Raw genomic sequence first — 15,702 nt, 5'->3', positions numbered from 1 at the left:
CAAAAATGCTCTTCTGGATTTCTACGCTAAGGCAACTGTGCAGGAAGGAAAGATCGTCCACACTCAATGAGATGCATCCATCTCCATTGATGCCGCACTATTGGGCGCAACTTTTCTCTTCCCACTTTCAGGTACTTCTGAACTATCTGATATTTCCAAGCTAGAAATGTCTATTGCTCTTAGCACTTTCTCAGCCACTGGAGAAGAATTGTCTCCTTCTTGCCACAAAAAGTTACTCAAAATGGAATATCAAATTCTGGCTGATATTGTGGCGAAGGCTATATTAGTCAAAGCTGGCACGTTCGACAAGTTAACAAAGGAGAAAGTTCAAGTGATGGCTGCCATCACTAAGGGAACTAAAGTGGATTGGAGTCATTTCATAATCAGAATCATGAAAGACATGGTCATCAAGAAAAGTTCTGGATTTGCTGTTCAGATCAGCAAAATGCTTAAGGATGCTGGTTTCGCTTTTACAAGTGAACATGATGCTGTTTCGGTAACAATGATTGATGCTGAGAATGTACTCGCTTTAAGGCCCAAGCCAACAATGGCTGAATTTGTTGCCTTGAAAAAGGAGATTGGAGAGACTCTTTCTGAGACTCAGAAACCTCAACGAAAGATTAAAAGGAAAAGAGTGATCGTCTCTACTGATTCTGATAAAACAGTATCAGAAGAGTCTGCTGCTGATGTTCAACCATCCCTACCAACTCAAATCAAAAAGAAAGCACGGACTTTTCTTAAAATCAAGAAGACAGCAGCAATTTCTGAAATTGAGAAAGTGCCAATCAGACAGGTGTTTCCAGAAGTGGTTCCATCTGCACGATCCAATGCTCCTACTTCAGTGCAAGCTGCTGCATCTGTTCCAGCAACATCTACTGCTTCTACTTTCAGACCAATGTCTGGAATAGTGATTAGAGAACCAATAAGGGGGTCTTCTGCATTTCGACCCATTTTGCCTATTTCATCAACCGACAAAGGCAAAAGAAAGATGATTGAAGAACCACAACTTTTTGGACTCAGAACAACTGTGACCACAGGTGTTGATCTTCATTTGGAAGAAATTGAAAGCTCTGCCAATGATGACATGAATTTCTTTGACGAGTGGCACAAGGTCCGAATTTTTCATTCTTTTGCTTACTTCAAGAAGAAAGGATCCTATGGGAAAATAATGAACGCTGAGAAGAGGGTCTTTCAGCTTGCCAAAACAGAAAATGTAATCGAGGCCTTGCGTAGAAGAAGCTACATCCTCGAACAGCTGAAATGTCAAAAGTTGGAATCGGTTCTGAAAATTCTTAAATCAAATTTTGATCCTACAATTCCTACTGTTGTTCAGGATCAAAACGTCATTCTGATTTTAACTGACAAATTGAAACAGATGAGTGAGCAACTTCTTGATCAAGAAAAGGGCTTTGGCGAGCCAATTGAATATCAAGTCGGCCTTGTTCCAGACTTTCCACAGATCCAGACAGTTGAGGAACGGACTACATCTTCACCAAAAGCTTCTGTTCTCAGTACTCCTGCATCACCAACAAGGCCTCTTCAGTCATCATCTCTTTTGTCTGTGCATGAACTGGCTTGCGTTGAAGAAGTCATTGAGTCAATTGTTCCCACGTCCCCTACTACTCAGGAAGCAGTTCCAGCTACTTCATTGCCACAATCACCCTCTCCAACCGCAGAACAACATATGGCAGAATCAGATGTTGTATCTCTTTTGCCAAATCTAGAGAAATTTTTTGCTGCTCATCAAGCTGAAATGAAAGTTCTTCTGAACCAGCAATCTGAACCCATAACTGCAGAACAATCAGCTTCACCTACTGTCGTTGCTCCAACAGAAGAGAACTTGGTCTCCAACTTGGTTGCTCCTTATGAAGAGATTGTTCCTACCATAATTGCTGCCGAACCAAATGTCTCTGCTATTCCAGATGAAACCTCTGCTGACCCTGGTCCTTCTACTGCTGTGATGGACACCACTTCCCTCACCACCAATCAAGTCTCTACTGCACTGATTGTCACTGATCCTGTTCAAACTCTCACGAACACTCGCGCTGCTGAAATGAGGCAACGCATGCTTGCGCGAACCCCCTCACCTGAATCAGAATCATTCAATTTGGAGTTTCAGATTGACGTTCTGTAAAGGAAACTCAATAACCTGTCTGATTTAGTCAAGAGGATGTCCTGTGAAAGCATATCAGAATTTAGTGGTGCTCAGCTCTTCAGAGAACGAATGAGCAAACAAATATATAAAACGGCGGAATCCGTGGAGAAAATGCATGCTGAAACCATTGTTTTCAGACAAGATGTATCGAGAAATTATAGTCACATCGTGCTTGCTCAAACTGATATACTAAATCGACTCACCGAGCATGATGATCTCATTCGATCATTTTCCACCTCCATGGAAGTAATGGATGCCAAGATTGATTCTCAAACTCAATCTCTCACTACTCTCAATGATCGTATCTCTACTCAAGCTCCGTATCTGGAGATGTTAACCAATGGCATTCAAAACTTGTCTGGAAGAATGAATGATCTTATGGCCCATGTGATTGCCGCTGATGCCAAAAAGGGGAAAGAAAAACGAAGAGATCCATCTGAAGCAGAACTAAGGCAATCAGAAGCTGAACCTTCAGATAGAAGATTTCAGGATCCTCAAGATGAAGAAGTCATTTACAGGGACATTGGAACTGATTGATAATTTACTGTGTTAATTTCATTGATATTATCCTTTTGCTAACTGATTATCTGTCATTTAACGCTTTCCTACTGTTTAGGTTTTGGCATCACCACAAAGAGGGAAATTGATAGACATGAATTAATTGTGGCGATGAAAATAAAAGCCAGCAGACCAGCAGCACTCCTTAAGAAAATAGTAGATAAAAAGAAAAATCAGAAGCTACTGGTCTAGTAAAACAAAAGCAGTAGAAAGGATAGAAAAACAGAATCGGTAGAAGATGTTGCCTAACGTGACTACTTTAAATGTTACCGTTAAAGTTACCAAGTACTAGTATTAATTGCAGCATTAAATACTATACGGAGTCGTTTAATTCACTTTACCGAGTTTAGTATAAAACAGGACTGATTAGTTTTATAGCTTTTCTGCAGGAACTTTTTTTTGGTAATAAAGCTGACTCTATCAGAAATCTGAAGACATCTTCTGATCATAAACGTTGAACTCAGTCGCTTATATATACATGGAACAAACCCTTACAGGAATAGAACTCTACGCATAATATCTTTTCAAGGATCAACGCTATTTCACTCAACGAGACAACCTCGAAATTCCTTGATAACTTTGAGTTCAACACAAAGAAAAGTAGCACACGCTTCATAGCAAATATCTGATCTTTTGAAGATCATCTTGTGCTACTGATTCTTACACTCTTCACAATCTTTTACAACACTTATACTTTATCAGGAAGAGCTTGTAATCTGAAAAGAGTCTTTTCAGAACCTTTTGTATCACGTTCTTTTTGAGTCGAGTAACTAAAAGTTTCAGTAGGCAAAGGTGTAAGTCCTTCTGAAGTGGGTGTGTACAAGAGTTGTACTGTAATATCCAAAGTCTTTTAGTTATACCTTCTGGAAACAGGAGAAGGGGAGACGTAGAAGATTTCATCTTCGAACTTCCATAAACAACTACTGCCTACTGTTATTATTGTCTTTCACTTACTTCATCAGATTGTTTCGGCCCTTGTAATTGTAATCTAGGTGAAGGTATACGCAACAAGATAAACTACTATCTCTAACAGGATTTAGTAACTCAACTTCGATCCTCAACAAAAATTCTCAAATATTTTAATTATACCATTAAAAAATTAAAATGTGATTAACATATGTTGCTTCAGTTTCCCTCTTAAGATGCATATTATCTAATTAATTTGAGAAAAACAATTTAAAATGTGATTGACAAGTGTTACAAAAACCCTTTTCTCGCATTTAAACAAGGGTAATTACATACATAACCATATTAAAATTATAAATGAAAAAAATTACATATATTTTTTATAACATATAATTCACAACAAACAATGAGAGCTGAAATAATTTTTGTTGCATGCGCGCCTAATTCTTTCGCCATATTATTTTATAACATATTGTAATATATTTGGAAAATAAATAATATTTATGTTAATATTATTTAATCAAGGAATATACGAAGTATTTTGTTCAACAACTACAATAATGAACTACAACAATGAGTAGTACAAAATGTAAATTAATTAAGCTGGGAATTGGAATAGTTAAACGTAAAACATTCAACATAAAATTACCATGAAAACATGCATAAAAAAAAAAAAACAAATCTGAAATGACCATCTCAAACTATTTCAACGTCTTCTCCCTTGCCCGCCGCTTCAACAATCTCCATGAGCATTTCCTTGAACTTATCATCTTTCATTGTGTTGCCTGTTTGTACTTTGATTTTACCTTTCCATCCTGGCCTTCTTTCAAACAACAAGCGTATGGCATACACTTGATCCGCATGGTTCACAGTGAATTTTTTTGCTGTTGCCGCATTTGCGACGTGCCTTTCCAGTTCTGCTTCTTTCCGTTCGAGGTCCTTTTCCAACTTCTCGATCTCTCTTTCTCTATTTAGTCCCCGTTCCACCAACTTTGAGGTGTTCCAAGTAGCTGAATTGGAATTCTCCTGTAATATATTAAATACAATTAATTAATGTATAATTATTAAACAACGAGAAAAAATGAAAGTGAACTTACGACCATCAGATATATGCCTCGCAAAGATGAATAGGTGATGATAGAACTAAAAACTTGGAAGGCTACTTGTATATATAGCTCACCGTGAGAGCATTGATAGAAGCAAATCATCCTTCTGCTTCTGCATGACCGTAGGCATGCACAAGTAATGCAAGAGAATTCAATAAATGTGAACTCCCAACAGCTCATGAACAATTTGAAAAGCATGTTTAATTGACCGATGGAGACAACAATAATGGCGGACTGCATTTCAACCCAGTCAACATCCCATGTATGTAACATGTATACATCAACATTATTGCAGCTTTGCAACACGAAATGGGGGTTTCCAATACAACCTGCAACGTAGTACTCATTATTGTTGTTGTTGAACTAAATAACTCGTATATTTATTAATTAGTTAATATTAAAATATATTATTTATTTTCCGAATGTATTACATTATGTCATAAAATAATATGGCGAAGGAATTAGGCAGGCATTGCAACAAAGATTATTTCAGCTCTGCATTAACTAAATTGTTTGTTGTGAATTAAAATATCAAAGCCTGATAATAGATGTATCACTAATCAATGTAGTCTGTGTATGTAGGATTACATGCGTTTTGGTTAAAGGATTTCATGTGTAATCTTTAAGATTATTTTAGAAACAGCTTACCAAAATTTTTTAAATTATTGAAAGACAAATTTGTGGAGAATAAGGATCTGGTGGGTTATTTTGAGTAATAAGAGCAAATTTTTGTTTATGTAAATTGTATCACCTAACTAAACGAAACATATATATTTTCAAATCCAAAACTTTTTCCTCGTGGAGTTTAGCTTGTATTAAAGAATAATATTTTTGTCTTAAATGTATATTATTTATTTTAAATATGAGCTAGCTTGTGTTAAACTAAGGCTGAAGCCTGAAATTAAATGTCCGTACTTGTTGATGAAGTGTACAACTATTCTTCATTCACTGAAAAATCATGCAACGACGAGTGGATATGAATTACTAATAATGTACGGAGGTTATTTGGACATGTCCGGTTGAATTTCAATATTTTGATTTTCTATTTTTTCTTATATTTAATTTAGGATTGTGTATATTTTTTTTACGTAACAACTTGTAACTTTAAAGATTTATCAGTGAAGACGGAAAATTCTCGGGCATTTACAGAATGATGCATGGGAAGAAACAACAAAAATCGCTAATCATGGACTATTTTGATGGCCGTTCCTTTAACACGCTAAAGAGAAATTATTGTTAAATTGGCCGACAATTTTTGTAAATCTGAGGCTCATATGATCCCACATAACTCAGCTCAACTTTTTATATCAAGATTATATATCTTTTTTAACATTGATCTTGCACATCTTTTTGGTTATGTTGGTGATGTTAATACGTATTCTCCACTAAATACACATGAGTTTTTAAATGTTAAATTAAGGTTTTGGCCATGGAAATGTTAAGTTAATTTTAATATGAATTTTGAATTGTATGCTTTCAAAAAAAATATTTAGTAGCTAGGATTTTAAAATTAAAAAGTAGTGGTCGTTTCAGAAGATCATCCCTAAATAACTACGTTTAATCGGAAAAGATATTAGAAAAATCTCGAAATTATTTTTCAAGTGACTTTCTCCAGTTTTAGATCTGATTAGTTTTTGTATATAGTCATATTATGTATATGGGTTTATCATTAAAACTAAATTTAGGAAATAACTAAGGATGTAAATGAATCAAACCGTTTGCGAGTTATTCGAAGCTCGGTTCGATAAAAAACTCGTTTGAGTTCGTTTGTTAATCATATCAAGTCAAGCTAAAGCTCAATTTCGAACTCGAAAAATTAATCAAACCAAGCTCAAGCCTAAAGATATCGCAAACATGTTTGATAATAGACTCGCGAGCTCGAGCTCGGCTCGTTTAGGTGACTCGTAAGCTTGAGCTTGACTCATTTGTTGGGTTAACAAATAAAAATATTAATACTAATGTCAATGGAAGGAATTGAATACAAGACAAATAAAAATATTAGTACTAATGTTATTATGAACTTTGCAAGATACTTGACTAGTTGTTATCGGAGATGATTTTGTAATTCCTGATTTTAATGGATTTTTTGACGTCCTCCCTACTTTCTCACCAAACTTAGTTGAAGTATTAAAGGGGTGAAATTATTTCATTGTTATTTATATGGTGATAGATGTATTATTTTGTAATGTTCAATAATATATTGATTTTTTTTTTTTTTAGCTCTTATTTGTGTCGTTTTGGTTATTTATGAATGAATTTACATTTTTATGTCTGATTTAAAATTAGTTTATAGATATATTTAATTTTTAACAAGCTCGAATCAAGCTCAAACTCGAGCTCAATTCTATGCTTTACGAGCTCGAAAATGAGCCGAGCTCAAGCCAGGCTTATTAAACTTGCTAAACGAGCTATTAATGAATCAAGCTCGAGAATGGCTTGATTAACATGCTAAGCGAGCTTTTAACGAGCGAGCTTGGTAATTTCAAAACAAACCAAGCTCGTGCCGGTTAATAAAAGCTCGAATCGAGCTAGAGCCTTAAACAATCTTAAACGAGTCAAGCTCAAGCCTGATACTGTTTGGTTTGGATCGTTTACATCCCTGGAAATAACAGTGTGTCTATAATTTATAAATATTAAGTCTTTACCAATTGCACCAAATTGGGCCGACCAAACTACTAAATTTGTTTTTTTTTTAAAAAAAAAATTTTTGAACTGTTTATGTGTTATTATCGGAAATAAGTGGTCTTTTTTTAATCATAAAATAGATCGGTGTATCATTGTAGTAATAATAGTAGTATGCATGAGTGCGACAGGATATGATTTTTATAAAAAAGGTCATCGTGTTTTTTAGAATAATGATTTTAGTACAATGACTGATACAATATTTTTATTATAATGGTGGAGATTTCTTTGTTTTAACGTGAATTTTTCAGAACAAATTGAGATATATGTGCGTGTATATATTTTTTTATAATTTGATTATTTTCTTATATTTCTTATTTAAAATATTATTTATTATATTTTAAATTTTAGTTTAGTTATATATTTGATTTTTTGGATTTTAAACTTTGTTAAAAAAAATTATTTTAATAGTATTAGAGCTTATTTTGATTTATTTTTTGTCTAAAAAATAAAGATATAATTTTATTTTTATTATATGTACGTTGTTCAGATTTTAAACATTGATAAATATATATATATATATATATATATATATATATTTAAGATATTTAGAATACATTTAAGATATTTAGAATTTAAAATATATTATATTATTATTTATGTAATATAACAGTTTTGTTGTCCGTCTGTCCTTCCGGTTGAACAATTTATATAAAATTGTTCAGTTCAATCATCGGTATATTTATGAAACATTGATAAAAATATTTGTGTATAATTGCATTTAGAGAAAGGCTCAATCATGAGATAACTTATTGTTTCCATCAACCGATTGTCATATTTGCCAGGGATTTGGATTGTGTCGATTACAATAACATTATTGGCAATGGTCTAAAAGCTCGGCATGTCTGGCAAACTTCGATGTGAATTTTTAGGCCCAAAATTTAAGTTGTTTTTGTCTAGTCAATGTCCAAAATATTTTCAATTTTATCAACCCATTTACCAGAACATACAAAAAGGCCTAAAATGACATATTAACCATTTTTCACATTCCTAAAAATAACTTAAATTTCTTGAATAGATAAAAAAACAAAAAAGCAAAACTCCAATTCATCCTTAGCTTCTAAGGATTATATGATCTTGATTCTTGCAAAGCTTATTATAATTATTTTATGGACTTAGACACATACCTCCGAGGGCCAGGAAAACTCCGTGACATCACATTTACATTAGGTTAGTATATATAATATCATGATGTTTTGGTAGTTTGTATGATTTCATCAAATTCGCTCGAGAAAAAGCGAAACATGTGATCCTAATACTAATAAAGATATTAATACACCCGATCAAACAGACCAAGTAGCTTTGATGCGCTATTCACAACAATCAGACGAGGTATAATCAAAAGTTCTATGAGAACTCAAAGACGTAAAATAGTAATTTGGAAAACACTTGACCTCGTTGCTAGGAATAATTCTTTTCCTGCTAATAAAAAGTTACCTTATTTAAAATACCACATGTCCAACTTACATATGTTGCAAAGTCGAAAGTACTATTGGGAGTGGAATATCATGAATGAAATATGCCCAAAATGCGGTACTTGATTATCTTACAATTGCAAAAAATGAGTGACCTCACAAATAATATAGCTAAATAATTACTAGATTAACCGAGGGTGGCGCGATTTTTCGAAAATGCTCCCACGCAAGAGCTGCAGCACTTTGTCGGATATCGGGGGTTTCGTCACAAAGTTCGACGATGAGTTCTTTGAGCGCCACAGCTTCTTTCATGAGACACCATGAAAGGCTCGTCTCAGCCCGATACCCCATAAATCCTGAGAAAGTCACCTCTTTGAGATGTTCATTTGGTTTTACTTTATACAATCCCATTTCATCCAACTCAACAAATAACTCGTCAAATGTGTCACGGAAAACATTATTTCTTCTCCACAGAAACTGCAACGAAAGACACATATTAAGTTCTTACATGTCATACTATCTTTTATATATGTGTAAAGAATGAAACTAATCTTACTTACTTTTATCTCAAGTTTCTGCAAGCAAGGACATTTCCAATGCCTAGGATAGTGGTAAAATGTAGTCCTTCTGCCACCATGCACACACTTTATTTCAAGCTTGAGATGCTTTAGATTTGTAAGTATGGGGGGTTCTTTTATGCAGATCTCCTGTATAAAACCAAACTAATTATTTTGCCAATAAAAAAGTAAAAAGAGAAGTGATACTAATTTTAGTACTATGTACCTCCAAGTCAGTTGAGCGGATATCGATGTGCGTTAATTGATCAAGAACAGAAGGCAAAATTCCATGCAAGACGCGGCCTTGTAAGTGAAACTGATCCGATGAGTTTAACTCAACAAGCTTTGGGACATTGTTGAGGTGCAGTGAATACTTAGGCTGCAGCTTACGACAAGTCAAGGAAACAAGGTTGATCATGTCGAGAACCTCAATCAACACGACATTCCTAGACGAAGAAATCTCCAAGTGCTTCAACTTCGAATGTCCGACCAACGACGTCTTTTTTAACCTATAAGAACCCACGATGGACAAGTGTTCGAGAGTAGTACAATTTGAAACAAAAAGTTCGACATCTCGATCGTCCACGTGAAGGGAGTGCAGAGACAATTTCCTAAGTGATTTGAGGCCCGCAAAAGACCCTAAGCCTCCACTTTTACTCTTAATCAAAGTCCTACGGGGAAAATTGCAATAGCCAGACATAGCTTTGTCGTGATAAATCAATCGTGTGCGGATGCTTTCTACTTCCCTGTCCAGCACCAACGGCAGCCAAGTCTTAATATTGTCTCCCTTCAGACAGGGTACATTCACCTCGAATTCTTTCAAAAACCGACAGCTCTCGCTTGAAGCCAAGAAATCATAAATCTCCTTCATGTGTTTCGAGGATCCATTTTCCTGAACATATTTGTGTTTCGAGGCATGTCGAGTGCTGAAGGTGAGGCGAGTGATGTAAGTATAGAGGCGGCGCCAATGGGTGGATATGATGCTGGTGGCTATAGCTTCTCGCCATGTAAATCGAGAGATTATGTGGACAAGAACATCGTCGGGCAACTGGCTAATCCTGTCCACCTCCCCGATCTCACTTTTGTTCTTCATGCTGGATGATCAAAGAAAACAAAGCTAATTAATTTTAAGCAAAACCAAACACTGAAATCTTCAAATCATAATCATGAGATATCGATCCCTTTTCGAATCGAATATATTTGGACTTTGTATACAAAGAAAGATGAAGTAGTAGACTCCAGTGACTTTACAACCAGGAAAAAAAGCTTAACTAATACATCCCTAATGTTTTATTCACCAAAAGTTCACCTAAAATAGTCTTAATTGTATCCCAAATTCACTTTGAATTTTATGCGAGCGCAAAATGTCAAACTTGGAGCACGATTTTTCCTATCGACACTTCCTCGGTTACCCAATAGTGGGGTACCTGCGGCTCGGGGTTAACCCGTGGACAACAAAGGTAACGGCTGTAAATTCAAAAAAATTGTCAAAAACTCAATCTAATAAATAATGACATCCTACGATGTCAACATAACAGTTCTAACTTCTTAACATTGAATCACATAAAAATAATCAATCCTGTAATAGATTTTTCCAACATTAACGAAAGTAGATTAATCAACTAAAAATCGAGGTATGAATGATACCCTTTTGAAGCTTGGGGATGGAAGCCCCACAATGTCAGTGAAATATGTCGGATGAACGAAATCTCCAAAAAGACTCAACCTTTATGGCTCAATAAATTAATTTTTCTTCACTGATACGAACTCTGCACACAAAATCTATTGATTTGGCCTGATGTTATTTCCCCAAAGTTTTTCGATGGATCCGCGGGGATATTTAATTGCTACCGGAAGGTGCGCAGGTGAGTGGGGAACACGGTGGTGGGTGGGACGGACCTCACAGCGGCGGCCGTTTCTTCCACGGGGGGTCCGATGTGGAAGATTTAGATAGGAAAGAGTCCTCCTCCTCTGACAAATAAAATATTTGCCCTTTTTTAAATTATTATTTTAAATAATAATTTGGGTAACATACAATTACGTGGGCCTTTTGTACTAAAATATTGGCTAAATAATTTTTATATTAACTCTAAATTTAATAAATAATTTTTTTATTTTAAAATTGCACTTTTTCCAGTAATGTTTTATAAGATATTATGATTAATTAAAAAGGTATTTTTTTGGGTCTACAAAGGTACTTTTTTAAGTTATAGTAAAAAATTTAAAAGATATAGAATAAAAAATTAACAAACATAAGAAGATTTGTTTAGGAAAGTACATGCAAAAGTGAAAATAATAAATAAGAGTAGTTGTTCAAACAATAAATATTATAAAAAATAATATCAATTATTTATTATTATCATCTCAATAATAAAAGAATTTATTAGTTTTAGATGCAAATAAATAGAAGTATAAATTAAAATCAAAACTAATTTAAGGAAAAAAGGTATATCAATTAAATACTTTTTATTTTAGTGGAACATTAATATTACTTTTAAATTGAATATTGTAAATTTTGATTCTGATAATAATACTTGATTAATATTTTTTTTATTGATTGCAGTTAGTACGTGTAATTGATTATAGTCTATGATATTAGTATTTTAATAATTTAAATAAAATATGTCTAATTTGAGACGGTCTTGTGAATTTATATTCGCGAGACGATCAATTCGATCCATAAAAGTAATACGTTTATTATAAAAATTAGTACTTTTTCATGTGTTGGATATGTACACTACAAAAAAACGGATAGATTGCAGCGATGGTTTATCGTCAACCGTCGCTAATATAGCGACATTATTTAAAAAATCGTCGCTAATATTGTGACGGTTTAACGGGTTTTAATAAAACCGTCGCTTATCAAAACAAGCGACGGTTTACTACAAACCGTAACTTTTGTAGCGACGGTTTATATTCAACCGTCGTTGTTGTCGCGACATTTTATAATAAACTATCGCTAATATTGCGACATTTAATAAACCGTCTCAATTTTATGCGACGGTTTATAATAAAACTGTCGCTAACCGAATAAGCGACGGTTTACTATATACCTGTCGCTTTTTTAGCGACGGATAAAGATATGTCCGTCGCCACTAGCGATGGTATTTTCGAAGACCGTCCCTAGTATTCTATATATACCGAGGTTCGCGAACATTTTTCTTAAGCGATTTTCGCCTATCTCTGGTAGTAGCGAAACTTTATACATTTTTCGAAGTTTCAGTTTTTTATTTTGTACTAACATTTTTTCGTATTTATTTCGTAGATTTGCTACTCCGTGCGATCTTCCAGCATTACGTGGAACTGCATACCTTCGCCACATCAGGTTTTAAAGCTTTATTTTATAGAAAATTTAATACATGATTTTAATTTTTGCGTAGTAGTTTATTTGTGACTTTTCTGGCAGTGTTTATATACACACAGTCGGTTCATCACACAACTTCGCTATATTAAGCGACGGTTTTTTAAAAAAACCGCCGATTAATATAGCGACGGTTTTTAATATAGCGATGGTTTTGTTACTATAGTGACGGGTTTTGAAAACCGTCGCTTAATGTAGCGACGGTTTCTTAATATAGCGACCGTGTTTAAGAACCGTCGCTTAATATAGCGACGGTGTGCATAAAACCGTTGCTATTAACCGTCGCTAATGGGCGACGGTCGTCTTCAATTAAACCGTCGCTACGTGCGACGGGAGTTGAAAAATCGTCGCTTTGAGAATGCGACGCTAACTTCTGTTACGGACCGTTAAACCGTCGTTAAAACCGTCGCTTTAACCTTTTAACCGTCGCTAATATTTTTTTTGGTAGTGGTAGTTAACACCTCAAAAATTTTGAGATGTTTGTCAAGATTTAATTAGAGAATTTAAATAATTAATTATAATAATAATAAATAATTATAATAATAATAAATAATTATTCTAGCAAAAGTTTGACATAATAAATAATTTACATACACATTAATCTACTTAATGTATATAAAGATTGGAATAATTAAAAAAATCGTCTAAGTACTATTAATAAGTTAATTATATGTTATTAAACACTACAAACACAAAAAATGTCCTTCTAAAACATATATATTTGGGAAAAAATATTTAATATTATTTGTTGAACTAAATACCTCGTATATTTATTAATCAATTAATATTACAAATATATTATTTATTTTCCAAATGTATTACAATATGTTTTAAAATAATATGGCGAAAGAATTAGGCACGCATACAACAAAAATTATTTCAACTATGCATTAACTAAATTGTTTGTTGTGAATTAAAATATCAAAGCCTGATAATTAGATATATCACAAATCACTGTAGTTTGGGTATGTAGGATTGCATGCGTTTTGGTTAAAGGATTTCATGTGTAATTTTTAAGGATTCTTTTAGGTACATCTTACCGAGAATTTTTAAATTATTGAAAGATGGATTTGTGGAGAATAAAGATCTGGTGGGTTATTTTGAGTTATAAGACATGGAGCTGCGAATTTTTGTTTATGTAATTTGTATCACCTAATTAAATGAAACATATATATTTTCAAATCCAAAGCTTTTTCCTCGTGGAGTTTAGCTTGTATTAAAGAATTAATATTTTTGTCTTAAATATACATTATTTATTTTAAATATGAGCTAGTTACAAATATTATTTTTTCTGAAACGCAAAGCATTCACTGAAAATCATACAACGACGAGTGGATAGAAAATACTAAAAATGTACGGAGGTTATTTGGACATGTTATGTTGAAATTCAATATTTTGATTTATATTTAATTTAGTATTGTATATATAGTTTTTACGAAAAAACTTGTAACTTTAAATCATTTTTACGAAATCATTTTAGTCAAGACGGAAAATTTTTAGGCATCTAACAGAATGGTGCATGGGAAGAAACAACAAAATTCGCTAATCATGGACAGTTTTGATGGCCGTTTCTTTAACACGCTAAGAGAAATTATTGTTAAATTGGTTAGCAATTTTTGTATGTATGATACCCATGATATATCCTACATAACTCGACTCAACTTTTGTATATCAGGATTATATATATTTTCTAACATTGATCTTGCACATCTTTTTGGTTATGTTGGTGATGTTAATATACGTATTCTCCATTAATTATGAAGATTTGGAGCCGAGTGAAATGAACATGGGTCGGAGAAAAGCATCATATCTAAGATGAATTTTGAAAAAAAATTATGCATGACAATTAATTGAAAATTTTCTTTTCGAAATATTTCTTGATTTCTGATGTTATTTTGAAAGCAACTTTCCAGAACAATATAAATAGTAAATAAATTGTAAAGTCATGAGTTGAATATTACAAGTTACTTAATGTTTGATCTTTTAACTTATATTCAATATATAATTTTTGTTCTAAAATTTTCACTAGTAAAATAATTGATCGTATTTTATTATTTGGGGGCCAACAAATCTTAAAAGAGCAAATTATATCAGCATCTCGTCGAAAAATTCAAAAAAGTTAAAAAAAAATCCTTAATGTAAACTCAATTGCATTTAATATAAAACTCTGCTTTTTTTTTTTAAATAAGACATAAAACCTGTTGCAAACGGGAAAATGTCTTGAATTTTAATATTATCGATGTTAAAATATATATGCTTGATTTTTAAAAAAATAAAGGGATGTGAAGGGGCTTAGTGTTTTTATTACTGCTATTTGCCCAATCTTAAAATTCAAAGATACTACGCGAATTACTGTAGAGCGAACTGATATTAGGAAAAAGGTAAAAGTTTGGTTGAAAAATTGAGAGTTATTTATCAATAAAATTAATTTTTAAAAAAATTATAAACGAAACAATAACTACTACTTTCATTCTCTTTTTTTCAAAAAATATAATTACTAAAGACATATATACCGGTCGTTTAAAAAAAGAAAAGAAAACAAAACAAAACGAAAAACAAACTGATATTGTATAATGTACGTTTGATTTAATTTACTCATACTTCTTCAACCTCGGAATAAAATTTGTAAAGTCATGAGTCTGTTGGCCTACTGTCACCTACATTTTATTAAAATATTAGCTATCGAGTTCGAGAGTTGTCGTAAAAATTCTCATCCTTAACTATATATATAAAAAAAATAAAATCTGTGATTCACTACTATTTATTATCCATAAGAGTGAGCGGTTCGATAATGGTTCATATCGTCTTTAAACAGAAAAAAAAAAAGATTTATTTTTATTATTTTAAAAAATCAAATCTAAACTGCCGTGGCAAAACTAAGGAACATAAATCCCTTATTATGTTTCCTTAACCAAGAAAGTCATGAATAATAGTGAAAAAAAAAAAATCTAGCAATGATCAC

At 33.0% G+C, this 15,702-nt stretch overlaps 1 protein-coding gene across 1 annotated transcript; it reads right to left on the bottom strand.

Moving 5' to 3' along the window:
* Nucleotides 1-8,805: 8,805 nt before the first annotated feature.
* On the bottom strand, nucleotides 8,806-11,340 carry LOC142553614 (putative F-box protein At3g58860). The gene is made up of 4 exons (XM_075663990.1): nucleotides 11,027-11,340; nucleotides 9,606-10,473; nucleotides 9,383-9,529; nucleotides 8,806-9,299 (listed from the first exon to the last, which is right to left on the bottom strand). Exons 2-4 carry the CDS (start codon nucleotides 10,470-10,472, stop codon nucleotides 8,994-8,996), a joined length of 1,320 nt encoding a protein of 439 aa, XP_075520105.1. The 5' UTR covers nucleotide 10,473; nucleotides 11,027-11,340; the 3' UTR covers nucleotides 8,806-8,993.
* Nucleotides 11,341-15,702: the final 4,362 nt, after the last annotated feature.

Source organism: Primulina tabacum, chromosome 8, assembly GCF_025594145.1.
Source record: "Primulina tabacum isolate GXHZ01 chromosome 8, ASM2559414v2, whole genome shotgun sequence".
Lineage (NCBI taxonomy): Eukaryota > Viridiplantae > Streptophyta > Magnoliopsida > Lamiales > Gesneriaceae > Primulina > Primulina tabacum.
The sequence above is the reverse complement of the archived record's forward strand: the minus strand, read 5'-3'. Positions and strand labels throughout refer to the sequence as shown.

Coding starts and splice junctions, on each gene's coding strand:
- LOC142553614 (XM_075663990.1), bottom strand. CDS start 10,472: ATGAAGAACAAAAGTGAGATCGGGGAGGTGGACAGGATTAGCCAGTTG. Junction 9,530..9,605: donor TCCGCTCAACTGACTTGGAG/GTACATAGTACT, acceptor GGTTTTATACAG/GAGATCTGCATAAAAGAACC. Junction 9,300..9,382: donor TGCAGAAACTTGAGATAAAA/GTAAGTAAGATT, acceptor CTTTCGTTGCAG/TTTCTGTGGAGAAGAAATAA.